This window comes from Larimichthys crocea, chromosome XIII (assembly GCF_000972845.2).
Source record: "Larimichthys crocea isolate SSNF chromosome XIII, L_crocea_2.0, whole genome shotgun sequence".
Taxonomy (NCBI): Eukaryota; Metazoa; Chordata; class Actinopteri; family Sciaenidae; genus Larimichthys; species Larimichthys crocea.
Window position 1 is genome coordinate 16,817,155 of NC_040023.1, and position 14,405 is coordinate 16,831,559.

Consider the following 14,405-nt stretch of genomic DNA (forward strand, 5'->3'; position numbering starts at 1 on the left):
TATAATATAATATAATATAATAATTATTATAAATAAATAAAAAATAAATTAACTATATTTATGTGCCGTGGAGGACCGTGCTCCGGAAGTAATCACCGTCCCCTGGCGGAAGTTTACCCCCGGCCGACGGACAGCAAGAGAGCGATGGCGGGGGACTCTTCCACGGAGCTTCTCTTCTTAGACACGTTCAAGCATCAGAGTGCAGAGGTAAAGTTCACGAAGCCTCGCTCCTGTTTGTTTACCTCGGAGCTGCCCGCTCTCTAAACTCTCCTCGGTTTCGTTCAGCACTTTTTAGAGGCTCAACTTTGAAGCTAACGAGCTCGGCTAACTCACATTAGCAGCAAACGGTTGTTGTGATAATGTTGCAGCTCACGGCTTCTCTTAAACCACACACTCCCCCACATGTGTACACCTTATCGTACAAAATATACCTATTAAAAGTGTTTTTATTTACCCGCGTACACGAAGCCAGGCGGCTGTTTTGTTTTGCAACCCTGCGCTGTTTGTAGTTAGCCAAGTGGCTAATGCTAACTTTAAAGTCATGTGTTTACCACAGGCCGGGCTGATCTATCTGTGTTTATTCATTCACACATCATCCGTTCACATTAATGTTTGCATTCATTGTCATGTCCTGTGTGTGCTTCAGTTAACCAACGTGGACGTGGTGCGGTTTCCGTGCGGGGTGCTGATCACAGAGGTGCGGGTCATCCCTCCAGGAATCAAAGCGCACAGCAACTTACCTGACAGCAGAGCGTTTGGGTAAGAGACACTCACAGACACTCACAGACACCCTGACACACAGCCATCAGATCTGCTTAGACTAAAGCTAATGCAATGAATCCGTCCTCTGGGTTATGAGGGTCGGTTATTGTTGAAACTGATGTGTTCATTTTGTGGTGCTGTTGGATTATATCATGTCACGTCCAGAAGTTTCCAATAATTTGTCAATCCCCTTTATCTTAATGATTTAAAAAATATTAACTATTAGGTGGGTCAAGCCTGTAAAACTGTAAATACGACACGCCCGAGTTATTATCTCTGCCAGGGAAGTTGGGAGTAGACTTTTCTTTAACCTGTCTGATTGCTTGTAAAATATTCCAAATGTGAAAAACAAATTTGATTTGAAATGCGTTTGGACTGATGATCCTCGGCCCAAGAATCTGTTTTGTCAGCTGAGGTTTTTTGGCTTCTTGCGACAGGAAACATGACTTTCTGATTACTGATTTCTTACTGTTTGGACCCCAGTATATTACAGACCAGTGGCTCCCGACCTTTTTGATTCGTGATACCTCAAAACTTTGCCCTGTCTGACCTGGAACCACTTTCAAAGACACTCACAGTCCCACTCAGATATTTTTATCTGAGCAATACAGGTCTTGTAACTCACAACAAAACCCCAAATTGAAGGAAAATATAATAGTATAAATCTTTTTCTGCATATTACAGAGTACCTGCAGGTCTTTGATAAGGCCTTAGAAGGTGTAAATATTAAATATTAGGTTACCCAATAAACTGAAAACGACCGATATAGTTTCTTTCCCAAAGCCATAACCATCCTGAATGCACACATGCACTAGCCCCCCAACATGCAAAATCTCTTGTGCAATAACTTTACCTTCACAACTTTCAGTGCAATAATCTCACCCGTGTGTCACGAGCAATAACCTCATGTGCAATAAGTGTGTATTTGCTTTTACCATTTGCAAATACAAGCGAGATGCAGCGTTCACTTTTTATGAATACCCCCTGTCTTCTTTGTTTAGCATCTATATTTTATTTTTTGCATTTGTATTTATATTGTGGTTTTATCTTTGTCTATACTGATCCTATACTATACTGTTACCTATATTAGGACCAGCACCTCATTGAAGCCCCCTGTAATTTCGTTGTGCTTACACTATGTCTGTTGTGCAATGACAATAAAAGCTTTCTATTCTATACTAGCTGCAGGTAGGGACTTAAATACATAAATACACAGATACATTAAACACCAGCACACTTATCCACCCATATATCATGCATATAGCTCTCTCAATACATGGCGGTTACCGGGGCAGAAGAGATAAAACTCCTTCTATAGCGCAGCCGTTTACAGGCCAGAGATCTGTATGTGACCAGATTGGAGCAGTAACAATAAATATAGTTTCTCTGTCAGTGTTAAGTTGGAGACAAGAGAGTTGTGGTATCTGATCTGCCCTCAGAATCAGCAGATACCCAGAGGCCAGGTATCAGAAAGGTAAAGGTAAGGAGAGGAATGTTGTATTTGTGTGTCCCCAGTAGGAGGAAATCATTGGCCTCATTGCTAGTGATATATCGCCTCTGGATATGATTCTTTGCTACAGATACCTGATTTGTAAGTGTATCCCTGTAGGTAAGTAGTGTGACACTTGAGCTCCATTGTTGTGTGGGGTCCTGATTCCCACTGAGACTGTTGGGTGTGATGTAATTGAACTGAATGAATAGGCTCAGTGCTCAACAATGGACAAACCTGAGCAGATCAGTCCTCTCTGTTGTGTAGAGGTGGCTGATTTGGATAATCCTCCTCCTATCACAACAGACAAACGATTCTATATCGCAGTATTAATAAATATCATGATAAAGTAGGTGCATCTGTGCAAATTGTTCTCTCTACTTTGATGCCTATAATGTTCAGTTAGTGACGGTGTCATGAAATAATATTCTGACATTCTCGTGTATCTAAATAGGAAGGACAGAAAACACCTCAATATAATGTAACCCAGTACAAAAGCACATTTAACTGTGATTTGTGTCAACCTTTAAATTATTAAAAAAAACACACTTCTAATAAAGGACCATGACCTTTTTATGTTCTATGTCACATTTTATTCCAGTTTTTATTGATTTATTGATTTTAACTTGTTGTGGTTTTGTTGTAAAAGCATGCTGTAAAAGGCGCTACATGAATAAAGTTGTTAAACATTATAAACTTCATAAAGGTATTTATCGCACTGCTGTTGTATTGAATTATACAGGTGTATCTAATTTAGTGGCCACTCAGCGTACACTTTTATATCTCAAACCCCTATGTTGATGGATAACTTGATACTTATTGAATCTTCTAGAAACAAGGGGACTGAGCTCCGACTGTCATTACTATGAGAGTGTTTCTGTGTTTTTAGGGAGACGTCTCCTCACGCCTTCCAGTTGGAGCTGTTCTTCAACAATGTCACCAAACCCAACAACCCCACGTTTCACAGACTGGGCAGGTGAGGATGATTTTCACCCCCCACCCTCCCTCCTCTCTCTCACGTTTAGCCTCTCATCCATCTCTGTATTTTCCCTTTTACATCTAAAAGTGCCTCAGATACATATGTCTGCCTCACCTGTTTAACCAGTCACAGTAACATCTTAGTCCTGAAGCCAGAGGGGTGTGTGTGTGTGCGCACCCACCCAGATTCAGGTCTCTTTGTTCCCATGCTGGCTAACTGGTCTCTCCAGAAACTCAACCCCACCCACACAGTAGCTGAAAGTGACATAAACACTTAGAGGTCTAAGTGAAATAGATGAGCAGTTGAATTCTTGAGTCAAATGTTTTTATTCTAACCTCATAATAACAGAGGTATGCACGGTGGCAGCGGAGCGTAAACTTGTATTTAGAGGTGTGCATTGTGAAAGCTTTGTTGGAAACTGTAAATATGACACACCCGAGTTATTATCTCTGCCAGGAAAGTTGGGAGTAGACTTTTCTTTAACCTGTCTGATTGCTTTTAAAATATTCCAAATGTGAAAAACAAATTTGATTGAAGTGCGTTTAGACTGATGATTCTCGGCCCAAGAATCTGTTTTGTCAGCTGAGGTTTGAATCAACCATATAACCATGATACAAGATGAGTTTTTCAGGACATTTTGGCTTCTTGCAACAGGAAACATGACTTTCTGATTACTGATTCCTTACTGTTTGGACCCCAGTATAACACAGACCAGCGGCTCCCGACCTTTTTGATTCGTGATACCTTAAAACTTTGCCCTGTCTACCTGGAACCACTTTCAAAGACACTCACAGTCCCACTCAGATATTTTTATCTGAGCAATACAGGTCTTGTAACTCACAACAAAACCCCAAATTGAAGGAAAATATAATAGTATAAATCTTTTTTTGCATATTACAGAGTACCTGCAGGTCTTTGATAAGGCCTTAGAAGGTATAAATGTAATTTACTGATGTAGGCAGTAATGTAAGTGATACAATGTTTTTGTATCCAATCACAGGCTGTCTGGAGATGTTGTTATACAGTTATAAATTTGGGGGGTTTTTTTGTTTGTTTTTTGGGGGTTGTGTGTTTCAGTCAGCCTGTACTGCTGGCTACAGTAGCTGGTAAGCTCATTGTCTCACTGAGCAACTGTCAAAAACAAACTACAAAAACTGTCTATCTGAGCCCATGTTGTGTTACTTTGAGTAATTATATCATTCAAAAGTACTGGAAAAAAGTAATCCCTACTGGTTTTACAGCATATTCTCTCACTGTTATGATTGTGAAACAGGTTTTACATTGCATTCCTTTGGTTATTAAAAGGGCCTTTTTAAAAGTCTTAAATTTAACTTTGTGAAACCTGCAGAAAAGTGAGGTTATGTCCTTTTTAATGAAGAGTAGACAATAGAGAGCTGCTAGGAAATGATGATAAACGGAAAAGATGATGAGGAAGTGCTTTTTAGACAAAATGACACAGTGATTTTTGTGCTGGTTGGATAGAGGTTTATCTACAGATTGTTCCTAACGTTCAATGCAGTCGTATGCTATTTTACAAAAATATCAAACATACGCAAGTTTAAGAATATTTCTCTGATGTTTGACCGTTCTTGCTTTCTACCCTCAGTCTGGAGTATGACGAGAACAAGTCCATCGTCTTCCGACCCAGCGGAAAGGTACATTTCCGTCCACAAACAATTTGGATTTTCATTTGTATTTTCAGTCCATGTGTGAATTTCTAAATGTGTTTGTGGGTGCAGGTGAACACAGACGGCCTGGTGCTGCGTGGCTGGTACACCAGTCTGACTGTAGCGGTGTATGGGACAGCAGAGCGCTCACATGGACATGATCAAGGCTCACCCCCTCCTCCGCCACCACCACCCCCTCAACAGCCCAGCGGACCCAAGAGGATCGTCAAACAAGGTAGGCGCCATCAAGCCGAAACTATCTAACAACGTTCTCGCGCTCACCCCCACTTCCTGAAACTAAAACATCAAAAGAGGAAGTTATTTTCCTTGATTTGCCTGTTCTACCGTCAGTCTATTGTACTGTCTGTTTGTGTTTTAGAGTGGGAAAAAGATGACCAGTACAACGGCAGCCCACCCAGACCAGCACCCAGAGGGCCTCGTACTCCACCTGGGCCTCCACCCCCCGATGATGACGATGAAGAGCAAGTCCAAGTGCCAGGTCAGAAGTACATCTGCACATTTCATTATATCACATTATTATTAGTCACTGTTGACAAAGATGGTGCCGTAATCTTTATAAACTTGTTATAAACATGCAAAAACACCACTGTGATCTGCTTTGTATGAGTAAGCCTCTACTTTTAGATGAATATAGAGTTTGCATGTTTAAACTTGTGAATATGGAACAGTGGGAGTGGTCAAAGATGAGCCGTGCCAGGGCCGTGACGACTACCTGGAGGCCGTGTCACCTGAAAGGTCGCTGCCTGCTGATGAAGCCTATTCTGATGCCGAGCAAGAGGAAGAAGGTGATGAGGAAGAAGAGGAGGAGCCGGAGGAGGAAGATGCACGAACTGAGGGGAGCGTTCCAGAGGAGGAAGAGGAAGAAGAGGAGGAGGAAGATGAGGGTGAGGACGAGGAAGAGGAGATGGAGGAAGGTAGGGGAGTTATGTTGTGAGAGTAGGATAGTGTACAATCCCAAATGGACGTCCGGCCCTGAACCCCTTGGTCATCAGACTTCTCAGGGGGCCGCGGGAGCAGGGTCCATTTGGGAACTGAGTGATAGTTGAAGAGAGAGTGTGTACTCTGGCATGCTGCATCTATCTACAGCCGCTGGATACTCCAAACTCTCAGCTAGGCCACGCCCGGGCTACTCTGAATGCTTGTGATCAACATTCATGAGTGGGTCATGTGGAGGTCTACAGATCTCACACATGCTCACAGCCATGGCTGATGCTTGTGCTGTAGTCACATCCTGCATGTCAAACTAGCCCTGCATGTTTGCAGTGACGCTGCCGTGTCTGAGAAGGTTTGTGTGTGCATTTACGAATGAGCAAGGTAATATGTAGTAGTTGCTGGCCTCCTCATTTTTATTAATTTTTACACAATTCATGCCTGTTTTTTAAGGGGTCTTAAGAATCTTGGTCATAACATATTCTCTTCTTTTTCTTCTCTGCCGCCCTGTCAGGTGACGATGGCTATGAGCAGATTTCCAGTGACGAGGATGATCTCGATAACGGTAGCTTCAAGCTGCCCACCTTTGACATGGACTACACTCCCGAGGACCTGGCGTCTGTCCCACCTGTCCAGTATGACCCATACGAGCGAGAACTCAGACCCCTACTCTTCTTCACCCCTCCGTACAAGACCCGCTTTGATACCCAGTTTGAGAAGGCCAGTGTGGAGGAACCCAGGGACCCTGGTGGAACAGAAGGAGCAGTGGTCGGAGAGGAGGCTGAGGCGGTTGCACAGTTGAAAGAGCTACTAACTAGTATTGGAGATGACAGAGATGCTCGCTGGGTTACAGCTCTGGAAGAGGCAACTGGACTTCTGGCCAAAGGGTTGGCTTATTTAATCAAACAAGGAGAGCCAGAGATGGAGGGAGCTCTTGGAGTTTTAGCACAATGGGCGCTCCAAGCACTAAGTATGGAGATTGCACTCACACAACCCATTGCTCTTAACCTCAGACAGCTGAAAGCTGGTGCTAAGCTTGCGTCATGCCTGGCAGACTGTCCACAAGGTCTCACAACTCTGCTGCGTGAAGGGGCCCTGGATGTCCTGCTGGAGCTGCTCAACGCAGACCACGTCTCCTCCACACTGAAGCTGAGTATCCTGAGAGCTTTGGGTGCTCTGATCAGTGCTCCTGCTGGCGTGGAGGCTTTCCTACATGCAGGAGAGACCGAGAAAAGTGGCTATCAGGTGACAATCTTCTCTTTGCTGACATTTTTTCTTCTACATTTCCTCAGCAGGGATCTCAGGTTGGAAGTTTTCCCCAGAGCTAGAGTGAGAAATGAGAGCCAGTCTTCAAATAAAGCACAATGAATCGATTTTATTGACCCAGAAGCTAATCCGCTTCAATCATAAAAAATACTGTTTGAACAATATGATGAATTTTTGTCTCATTCATATTTGACACTAAACTTCACGTCCTTTCATAGCGTTTAGTCCAGCTGTTCCTGCGTGAAGAAACGGTGAGGGTCATAACAGCCGGCAACGCTATATTACAGAAAAGCCACATGTACGAGGTACTGGTCGACCTGCAGCGAGCAGCAGCAGCATTTAGCGAACCACAGCAGGTAGACACACACTCTCAAACACTCTCATTTACACATGCATACGTATTTCAAAGACTGTGTTTCTTTCATGATGATCATGACTGTCATTTTCAGGAGGAGATGGAGGACGTCGAGAGCCCCATGGAGGAGGAACCATCGCTTAGCTCCTCTCCTGTGAGTGAGGCTGAGCTTGATAGGCTGGCGGGGGTCTTGGAAGAGTTACATCACCTGCTGGAGACGGCTCCTAACTGCATGGTGCAGCCACCAGGGAAAGCCTTCCCCACTTCTGTTAGAATAACAGGACCACAGGAGAGGGACGATCCATACCCAGCACTGTATAGGTATAAACACACGTGACCTCCAACCTCACACAGTGCAGGAGCTCAGATATAAAGTTGAATGTGACTTATTGGTTTGTAATAATGCACTTGACTCCTTTCTCAGGTACATGCACGCGTGCCATTTCCTGGAGAGCACAGCAGCGGTGTTGTCAGCAGCCGCAGCAGCTGGCCACCTCGGTGTCACCCAAGCTGTTAGAGAGCTCCTACGCTTCCTGTCGCTCACCCAGTCAGGTCTGCTCTTCCTTCTCGCCCAGCCCACTCCCACTAACCTGCTGCTGCGTCTCCTGGCATCGATGGTAGAAGCCGAGGGCGAGGACACCACCTTCACTGGGGGAGAGGGAGGTCTCACGGGGCCAGGGTTCGGTGAGGAGGGCTTCGGTGTGTGGCTAATGCAGGCGCTGCACGCTCTGCAGGGTGTGTCAGAGCTTATGAGCCATGTGGCCACGGGGGGAGATGGAGGAGCTGGACTAGAGGAAGGTGACAACGCAGAGGTACTGGGCATGCTCCATGCACTCTACCTGATGACCTTTACACAGACTGGTCGCAGTGCTGTGGCTCACATTTTCAGCATGGACAACAACCTCTCGTGCCTGGTCACCCTGCTCCAGCACCACAGCAAGGACGGACAGGGGTACAGCCGTCTTCCCGTTCTCCATGTGTCTCTATCTGTATGACTTGATGATATTTCCGGGACCTGTGCGATTTCTGAGTATTTGTTGTGTTCTTTTCTTGTAGTGAGGCCAAAGCTCGCAAAGCAGTGACCTATAACTACGCCTGTATGCTGGTGCTACTAGTAGTTCAGACCTCTAATGAACTGCGGATGATGGAACAATATGCCGCCCCACTCCTCTCCATAGCTAAGGCTGATGACACCAATGCCAAGTTACAGGGTACGTATTACCAGTATCTTATTATACACAACATTTTTTTAGTGTGTATGTGTTTCTTGATTATTAAAGTTTTGGTCTTTGTACTTCAGAGCTTTGCAAATGGCTGGAGCCTCTGGAAAAACTCCGCTTTGAGATTGGCAGCATCCCCACCCTCATAGACTACATCAAACAGGTACAACATACAGCTGAAGTAAAGCAACATTTCTATACGTTTTCATTCTCAGTAACTGTATGAGCCTTCATCTTCCAGTATCACCTGTAGACAGTTTAGTGGACTAATAACTGCTATTAATTCATTGAGTGACAAATTTCTTCAGTTGGTAGAGTTCGGACGGCTGCCAATGATTTGTCTATAATATTTAATTTAGGGACTCCATCAGCCTTTTAATAAAGTTTTATTCAATGAAGATTTATAGAGCTTATTTGACGTTATTGTCAAAGGAAAACCGTACACATTTGATAAGAAGCTGGCTGACCAAAGCAAGAGGTTTTTCTTTAAGTCACACTCAACTATCTATATGTTTTTGTGTAATTCTGTACATTAGAGCCCTCCAGATATACAGTATATCTTTTGGAATGCAGAGCGTCACCAACAAGTCTGAACTGCTCAAACAGGATACTCTGTACGATGTTTGAGTAAGGTAATATGCAAATAAGATAGATGTATGTCATTTAAAAAGTGTCCTCTCTTGATTCAGAATGTGGAAAATGTGTTGACTGCTGAGGGAACTGGACTGGTCACTGCTCTCAGGGTCCTTTATCACATTGCCTGCCCCCCACCTCCTGTAGAAGGTAAAGACACCAAACATGATTTCTGTAATAATCGAGCTGATAAAATTGTCACATTGTCATTGCAGAGACCATACCAGACTGGTCAGAGACCATACTCACACTCAAAAAGAAAATCCATTCAACAGGATTGTTAGACCTCGAGGTTACATGTTTCGATCTTATTGTACGTATCCTTGGAGTTGAATGAAGTGTTGAATGGATTTTCTGTCTCATAAAACATTTGAAAAGCTCTTTCCTAGCTTGTAGTTTTATTCCTCACTACCTTTGCTGCTGCATTACTGCGTTTTTTGACATAAATTTTTGACATTTTTTGACACCTGCAGATCGGTGAAATAGTGAGAGACCGTTGGCAGGAATGTGTACATACATGTGCATCCATGAGTGCAGACAAAATGAAGATCCATCCATTCAAAAGTGTTGCAACAGTAGCAGAAGAGACAGATTTTGTTCACTTTTGGACACATTTTTCCATCGTGTCTCCTTTCTACAGGTCAGCAGAGGGACCTCAAGTGGAGTCTCGCAGGCGTTCAGCTGTTCTCCGGCGAGGGTTTGGATACTTGTGTGCGCGTCCTGCAAAAGTTGTGCAGCGTGTTGCTGCAGCCATGGCGTGTGCATGGACACATGGGCCCCACACCGCAGCGCTGCATGATCCTCAGTATTTGTATCAGCACGCTGCGATTGCTGCGCACCATGCTGACAGAGCTGCTGCGCGGGGGAGCATTCCAATTCAGGGACACTCGCGTGGCCAACGTGTTGGTGACGCTCCACATGATAGTGTGCTCCATCCCCGCGTCTGGACGTTTAGACGGAGAGGAGACCAGAGTGCAGGCGCTTATCGTTGATGTACTACTCACCTTCACGCAAGGTGTTAATGAAGAGGTGTGTGATTGAGCCAAGAGGACAGGCATGTTGCGTTAGCTAAGAAATAGTGTGCAAACAGTCTCATTTGTGGTCATCGTTCTGAGTCAGTGTGTGTGTTTTTGTGTTTTTGGTGCAGGTGACTCATACAGAAGAGACTCTGGCCAGTAACACATGGTCTCTGATGCTTAAGGAGGTTTTGGGCTCACTGCTCAAAGCTCCTGAAGGTCTGTTCTCTGGTCTGACGTTGCTGTCTGAGCTCCTACCTCTTCCACTGCCAATGCAGAGCACTCAGGTAACTCATCCTACTTGTCACCCATCTACCCTGTACTTCTTGTCCTGGCCCTTTATACTAACAGACCTTTGGCTCCTTAGGTGATATCAGTCCAAGATGTGGCTGTAGCCTTGAACACAAGAAAACTGTGGAGCATGCACATACGGGCACAGTGGAAAGTGTTTTCCGAGGCGTTGAGGTGTGTGTGTGTCACCACCTGCCCTCCTCTCCTGGCCATGTTGAGGAGAATGTGTGTTCAGCTGGCAGACCTGTCTTCACCCACCGCAACGCTCATCATGAAGACTCTGCTGGAGCTGCTGTTGGAGGAGCTGCAACCGTGAGTAAAAAACAACAAACACTCAATTGTTTGTGTTTATGCCGGGAATTGTATTTTAAGTGTACGCCATGTGCTCACTGCAGGGTGGAGGGGAAAGCTGTGTGCTGGGGCCAAGTCCTGCGTCTGCTTTCTTTGATGGACGCTCTGGTGTCACAGAAAGCTTGTAAGAGTGCAGCGCTGCACCTCTTGTCCGGGTCCGTGTCTGGAGACGAACAACTGGCCGATCTGTTTCCGTTGCTCCTGTCTCTGTTGGTTCCTCCAGCTGACCACTCCTTACAGCAGCAGCAATGCAGCGAACTAGTGGGGACAATATTACAGTCACTGTGTGACCAGGTAAGCGGTATAGTGCACATGAAGACAAACATATATCAACAAGTCCTTACAGGGAAAAGGATAACAGCTAAAAAAAAATATCAACCTTCGTCTTCACCAGGATATTTCTCTGGTGGTATCAGCACCTGGGGAAGGCTGCCTGTCGGAGGCTGAGCAGCTGGCCAATGCTCTTCCAGGGCGAGAGATGATGTCATCCGTGTGCAACGCCTTGTTGGAGGTTTTGGGGAATGCAGACAGCAGTGTACCTCTTCTCCTCACCTGTATCAGGACTCTGACGTTCCTCACCGAGCACGACTATGGACTCTACCACCTCAAAGTGTAAATGCTCTCTCGTTGGCTGTACTACTGTCTCCTTTCATAATCTCTTCTGGTTCTAGGAGCCGTAGTCTAGTTTTTTTAGTCAAACATCTACTTTTGTTTCAGTGCTCTGAAGAAACATGGTGCAGGTTTGTGCTCGCTGTTGAAGAGATTGGTGTTTCCCTTCAACAAGGACTCAGCAGATCTCCTCTCAGCTCTGCTTGACTTCCTCAGACAGATCGTCAACACAGAAACAATGGTCAGTACCTGCTTTTATAGCTGGTTCTTCGTTTGCATGGAAGTAACACTATGTTTACTAAGAGTGTACATGCTGTCTTAGTAACTATACAAGTGATTATTTGATAGTTGGATTTTTATTGTTGGATCTGTTTGTTTTATTCCAGTGTGTTGATGAGGGCCAGGGGTCCGGTGAGGAGTCTGCTTTCACTGCTCCACGGTTACTGTCAGGCTCTGAGATGAAAACTCTGCTGCAGTGGGAAGAGTCCGAGTCCCATCCACTCCCTACATTAGAGAAACAGATTACGGTATAAATTATGCACATGTGTAAGTAAAAGTCGATGCCTCCTTGGCAGTTAACTAACTCTGTGTCTGTGTGTTTGTCTAAAGAAACTGTGTAAGGAGGACGAATCACTGGAGCCGATGTTGGACAATGTAATTGTTCTGAGGCAGACACTGGAGACGGCTACAGACACACCTCCTGTAGTTGATACTGAGCCCACCCTGCCACCACCCGAGACACTTGGGGCCCAGTTTAATCACAGGTACAAAGTGACATACTTCAGTCATTAGTCAAAGGGAAGCAGTTACCATCAATAAATATGACTCAGGACTGAAGCTTTCTCAGATATACTACTCATGCATTACTTGCCTCTCTGTAATAATAAGCACATGTTGCCTCTGTGTGTTGTTATCTGTAGGACGGTGTTTATTGTGTCAGAAGCTCTTGATGAACAGCTGAAGACTCTGTGGTTCTCGCCCTTCCAAACTGATGACATAGAAGCAGACCTTGATATGGTAAGTGTGTTATGTGTGCACGCACTTTCACAACACTGTTATAAAATTGACATATTTCCTCTTCATTGCAGTATTTGGTCAGAGTGCCAGCAGTTGGAAAGCTGTACTGTGCTACTATTTTAGGATTGTATTGAGTCAGATAATAAATGATAATTACTACATTAGTGACAACCCGAGGGCAAACACATTTTCCTCCCAACTTAGAGCTATTTAACTCTAATAAATCACATGGAGCTTTAATTGGATTTTTGAATGCCATAAAAAAATCAGTGTTCATTAAATACTCACCCATGAATGCAGAAACATAATTATTCAACTTTTTTAATCACACATGATGATGTAGAGTTATGAAGTCTGTTTGTGGGTGGGCATTTTATCTATGATTGCCACTTTGTGTGCGTGTGGCAGGTGAAGGTGGATCTGGTGGGTCTGGCTCAGGAGTGTTGTCCAGAGCTGGACCTGAAGGCAGAGCTGGAGCGATCCTTCCTGTCTGAGCCCTCCTCGCCCGGTCACACGAAGGCTGCAAAAGGCTTCAGATTGGGCAAACACAAGCACGAGACGTTCATCACATCAAGGTACAGTCCCAATGCTCGGTTACATATATGTTCTGTATTCTTTGCAGAGAAATAACATCTTGTTTGAATCAACTCATCTCGTGCTTGTGTCTGTAGCGGTAAATCAGACTACGTCGAGCCTGCAAAGAGAGCCCACATCATGGCTGTTCCTCGCGGCCGTGGAGGTCGAGGAGGGTTTGGACAGAATCTCTGCCGACCCCACGACATCTTCCGCCAGCGCAAACAGAACACCTCCCGTCCTCCCAGTATGCACGTTGATGACTTTGTGGCGGCTGAGTTTAAAGATATTACAACCCCTCTTGGACTTTTGCCCCCTAAACGGCCGCCCAAGAGCTCCCCCAAACCCCCCACCAGAGGACTGTTCACTGGCAACAGAGGCAGAGCCACCTTCCACAGCCAGACTCGCTTTTTCACTCCACCACAACCTAAAGGCGTACTGCTGTCCGGTACGTACACAGACACACACATTCATGAAGTGGCTGCCCGCTATAGTAGTAGTCAGTCAGAACCACTTGTTGACCAGCAGAGGGAGATAAATCTTCTCTCTTTGGGTCTTTAGGTAACTACACTCGCAGAGAAGGAGGCCGAGGTTCCTCATGGAGTGGACAAGTTCCAGCCGTCACCCACAGAGGAACCTACAGTGAACCCCGCGGAGGCCAGAGCAACTTCACACGTGGGCCACTGCCCTCCAGACAACCCCCAGCAAGTATGGAGTTGATATACACACACACCCTTTGCTTGATTTTTGCTCTATGAACTTCAAAACACTGAATTTAAAATGCTTTTGTCTCCGTTATTTCCAGGTGCATATCGACTGGCTCCACGGGATCGAGCTCCACGTGGAAGAGGAGGCGCTGGACTGTCGTGGCTTAGCGGGGGAGGGGGAGGAGGAGGAGGCGGCGGTGGCGGCAGTGCTGGAGGGGGAGGTGGAGGTGGAGGAGGAGGAGGAGGGGGTAGAGGATCTCAGGGGAGCAAGTTCAGCGGTGGGGGAGGGAGCGGAGGCGGGAGGGGCAGACACGTTCGCTCCTTCACCAGGTAAACTCACCTGGGCAATGACTGTAGCCTTTCATGGCAACATATGGACCAAGCAGGATATTAAATATACTGTCTCCATGGAAACGTGGTGGGATGATGTTGTCACAACGTACAGACTCTGTGTTGATGTTTTATGTTTTGTTATCATGAGTTGTATTCAGAGAATAAAGGTCATAGAAATCAAGCTTA

General features: G+C 45.3%; 1 protein-coding gene across 3 annotated transcripts; it reads left to right on the top strand.

Moving 5' to 3' along the window:
• The first annotated feature begins 88 nt into the window (after positions 1–88).
• virma (vir like m6A methyltransferase associated) lies at positions 89–14,400 on the top strand. 3 transcript variants are annotated; one of them, XM_027286798.1, is made up of 27 exons: positions 89–207; positions 647–759; positions 3,141–3,227; positions 4,837–4,885; positions 4,970–5,132; positions 5,277–5,396; positions 5,587–5,832; positions 6,363–7,093; positions 7,333–7,470; positions 7,564–7,790; positions 7,894–8,421; positions 8,526–8,680; positions 8,770–8,852; positions 9,379–9,472; positions 9,963–10,351; positions 10,470–10,625; positions 10,706–10,941; positions 11,025–11,274; positions 11,375–11,592; positions 11,698–11,830; positions 11,976–12,116; positions 12,199–12,353; positions 12,510–12,606; positions 13,015–13,181; positions 13,278–13,627; positions 13,741–13,887; positions 13,985–14,400. In XM_027286798.1, exons 1-27 carry the CDS (start codon positions 145–147, stop codon positions 14,218–14,220), a joined length of 5,472 nt encoding a protein of 1,823 aa, XP_027142599.1. In that variant the 5' UTR covers positions 89–144; the 3' UTR covers positions 14,221–14,400. The 3 variants fall into 3 exon arrangements, with proteins under 3 accessions (XP_027142599.1, XP_027142600.1, XP_027142598.1); XM_027286799.1 differs by having other exon boundaries at positions 5,587–5,802; XM_027286797.1 differs by having other exon boundaries at positions 7,333–7,790.
• Positions 14,401–14,405: the final 5 nt, after the last annotated feature.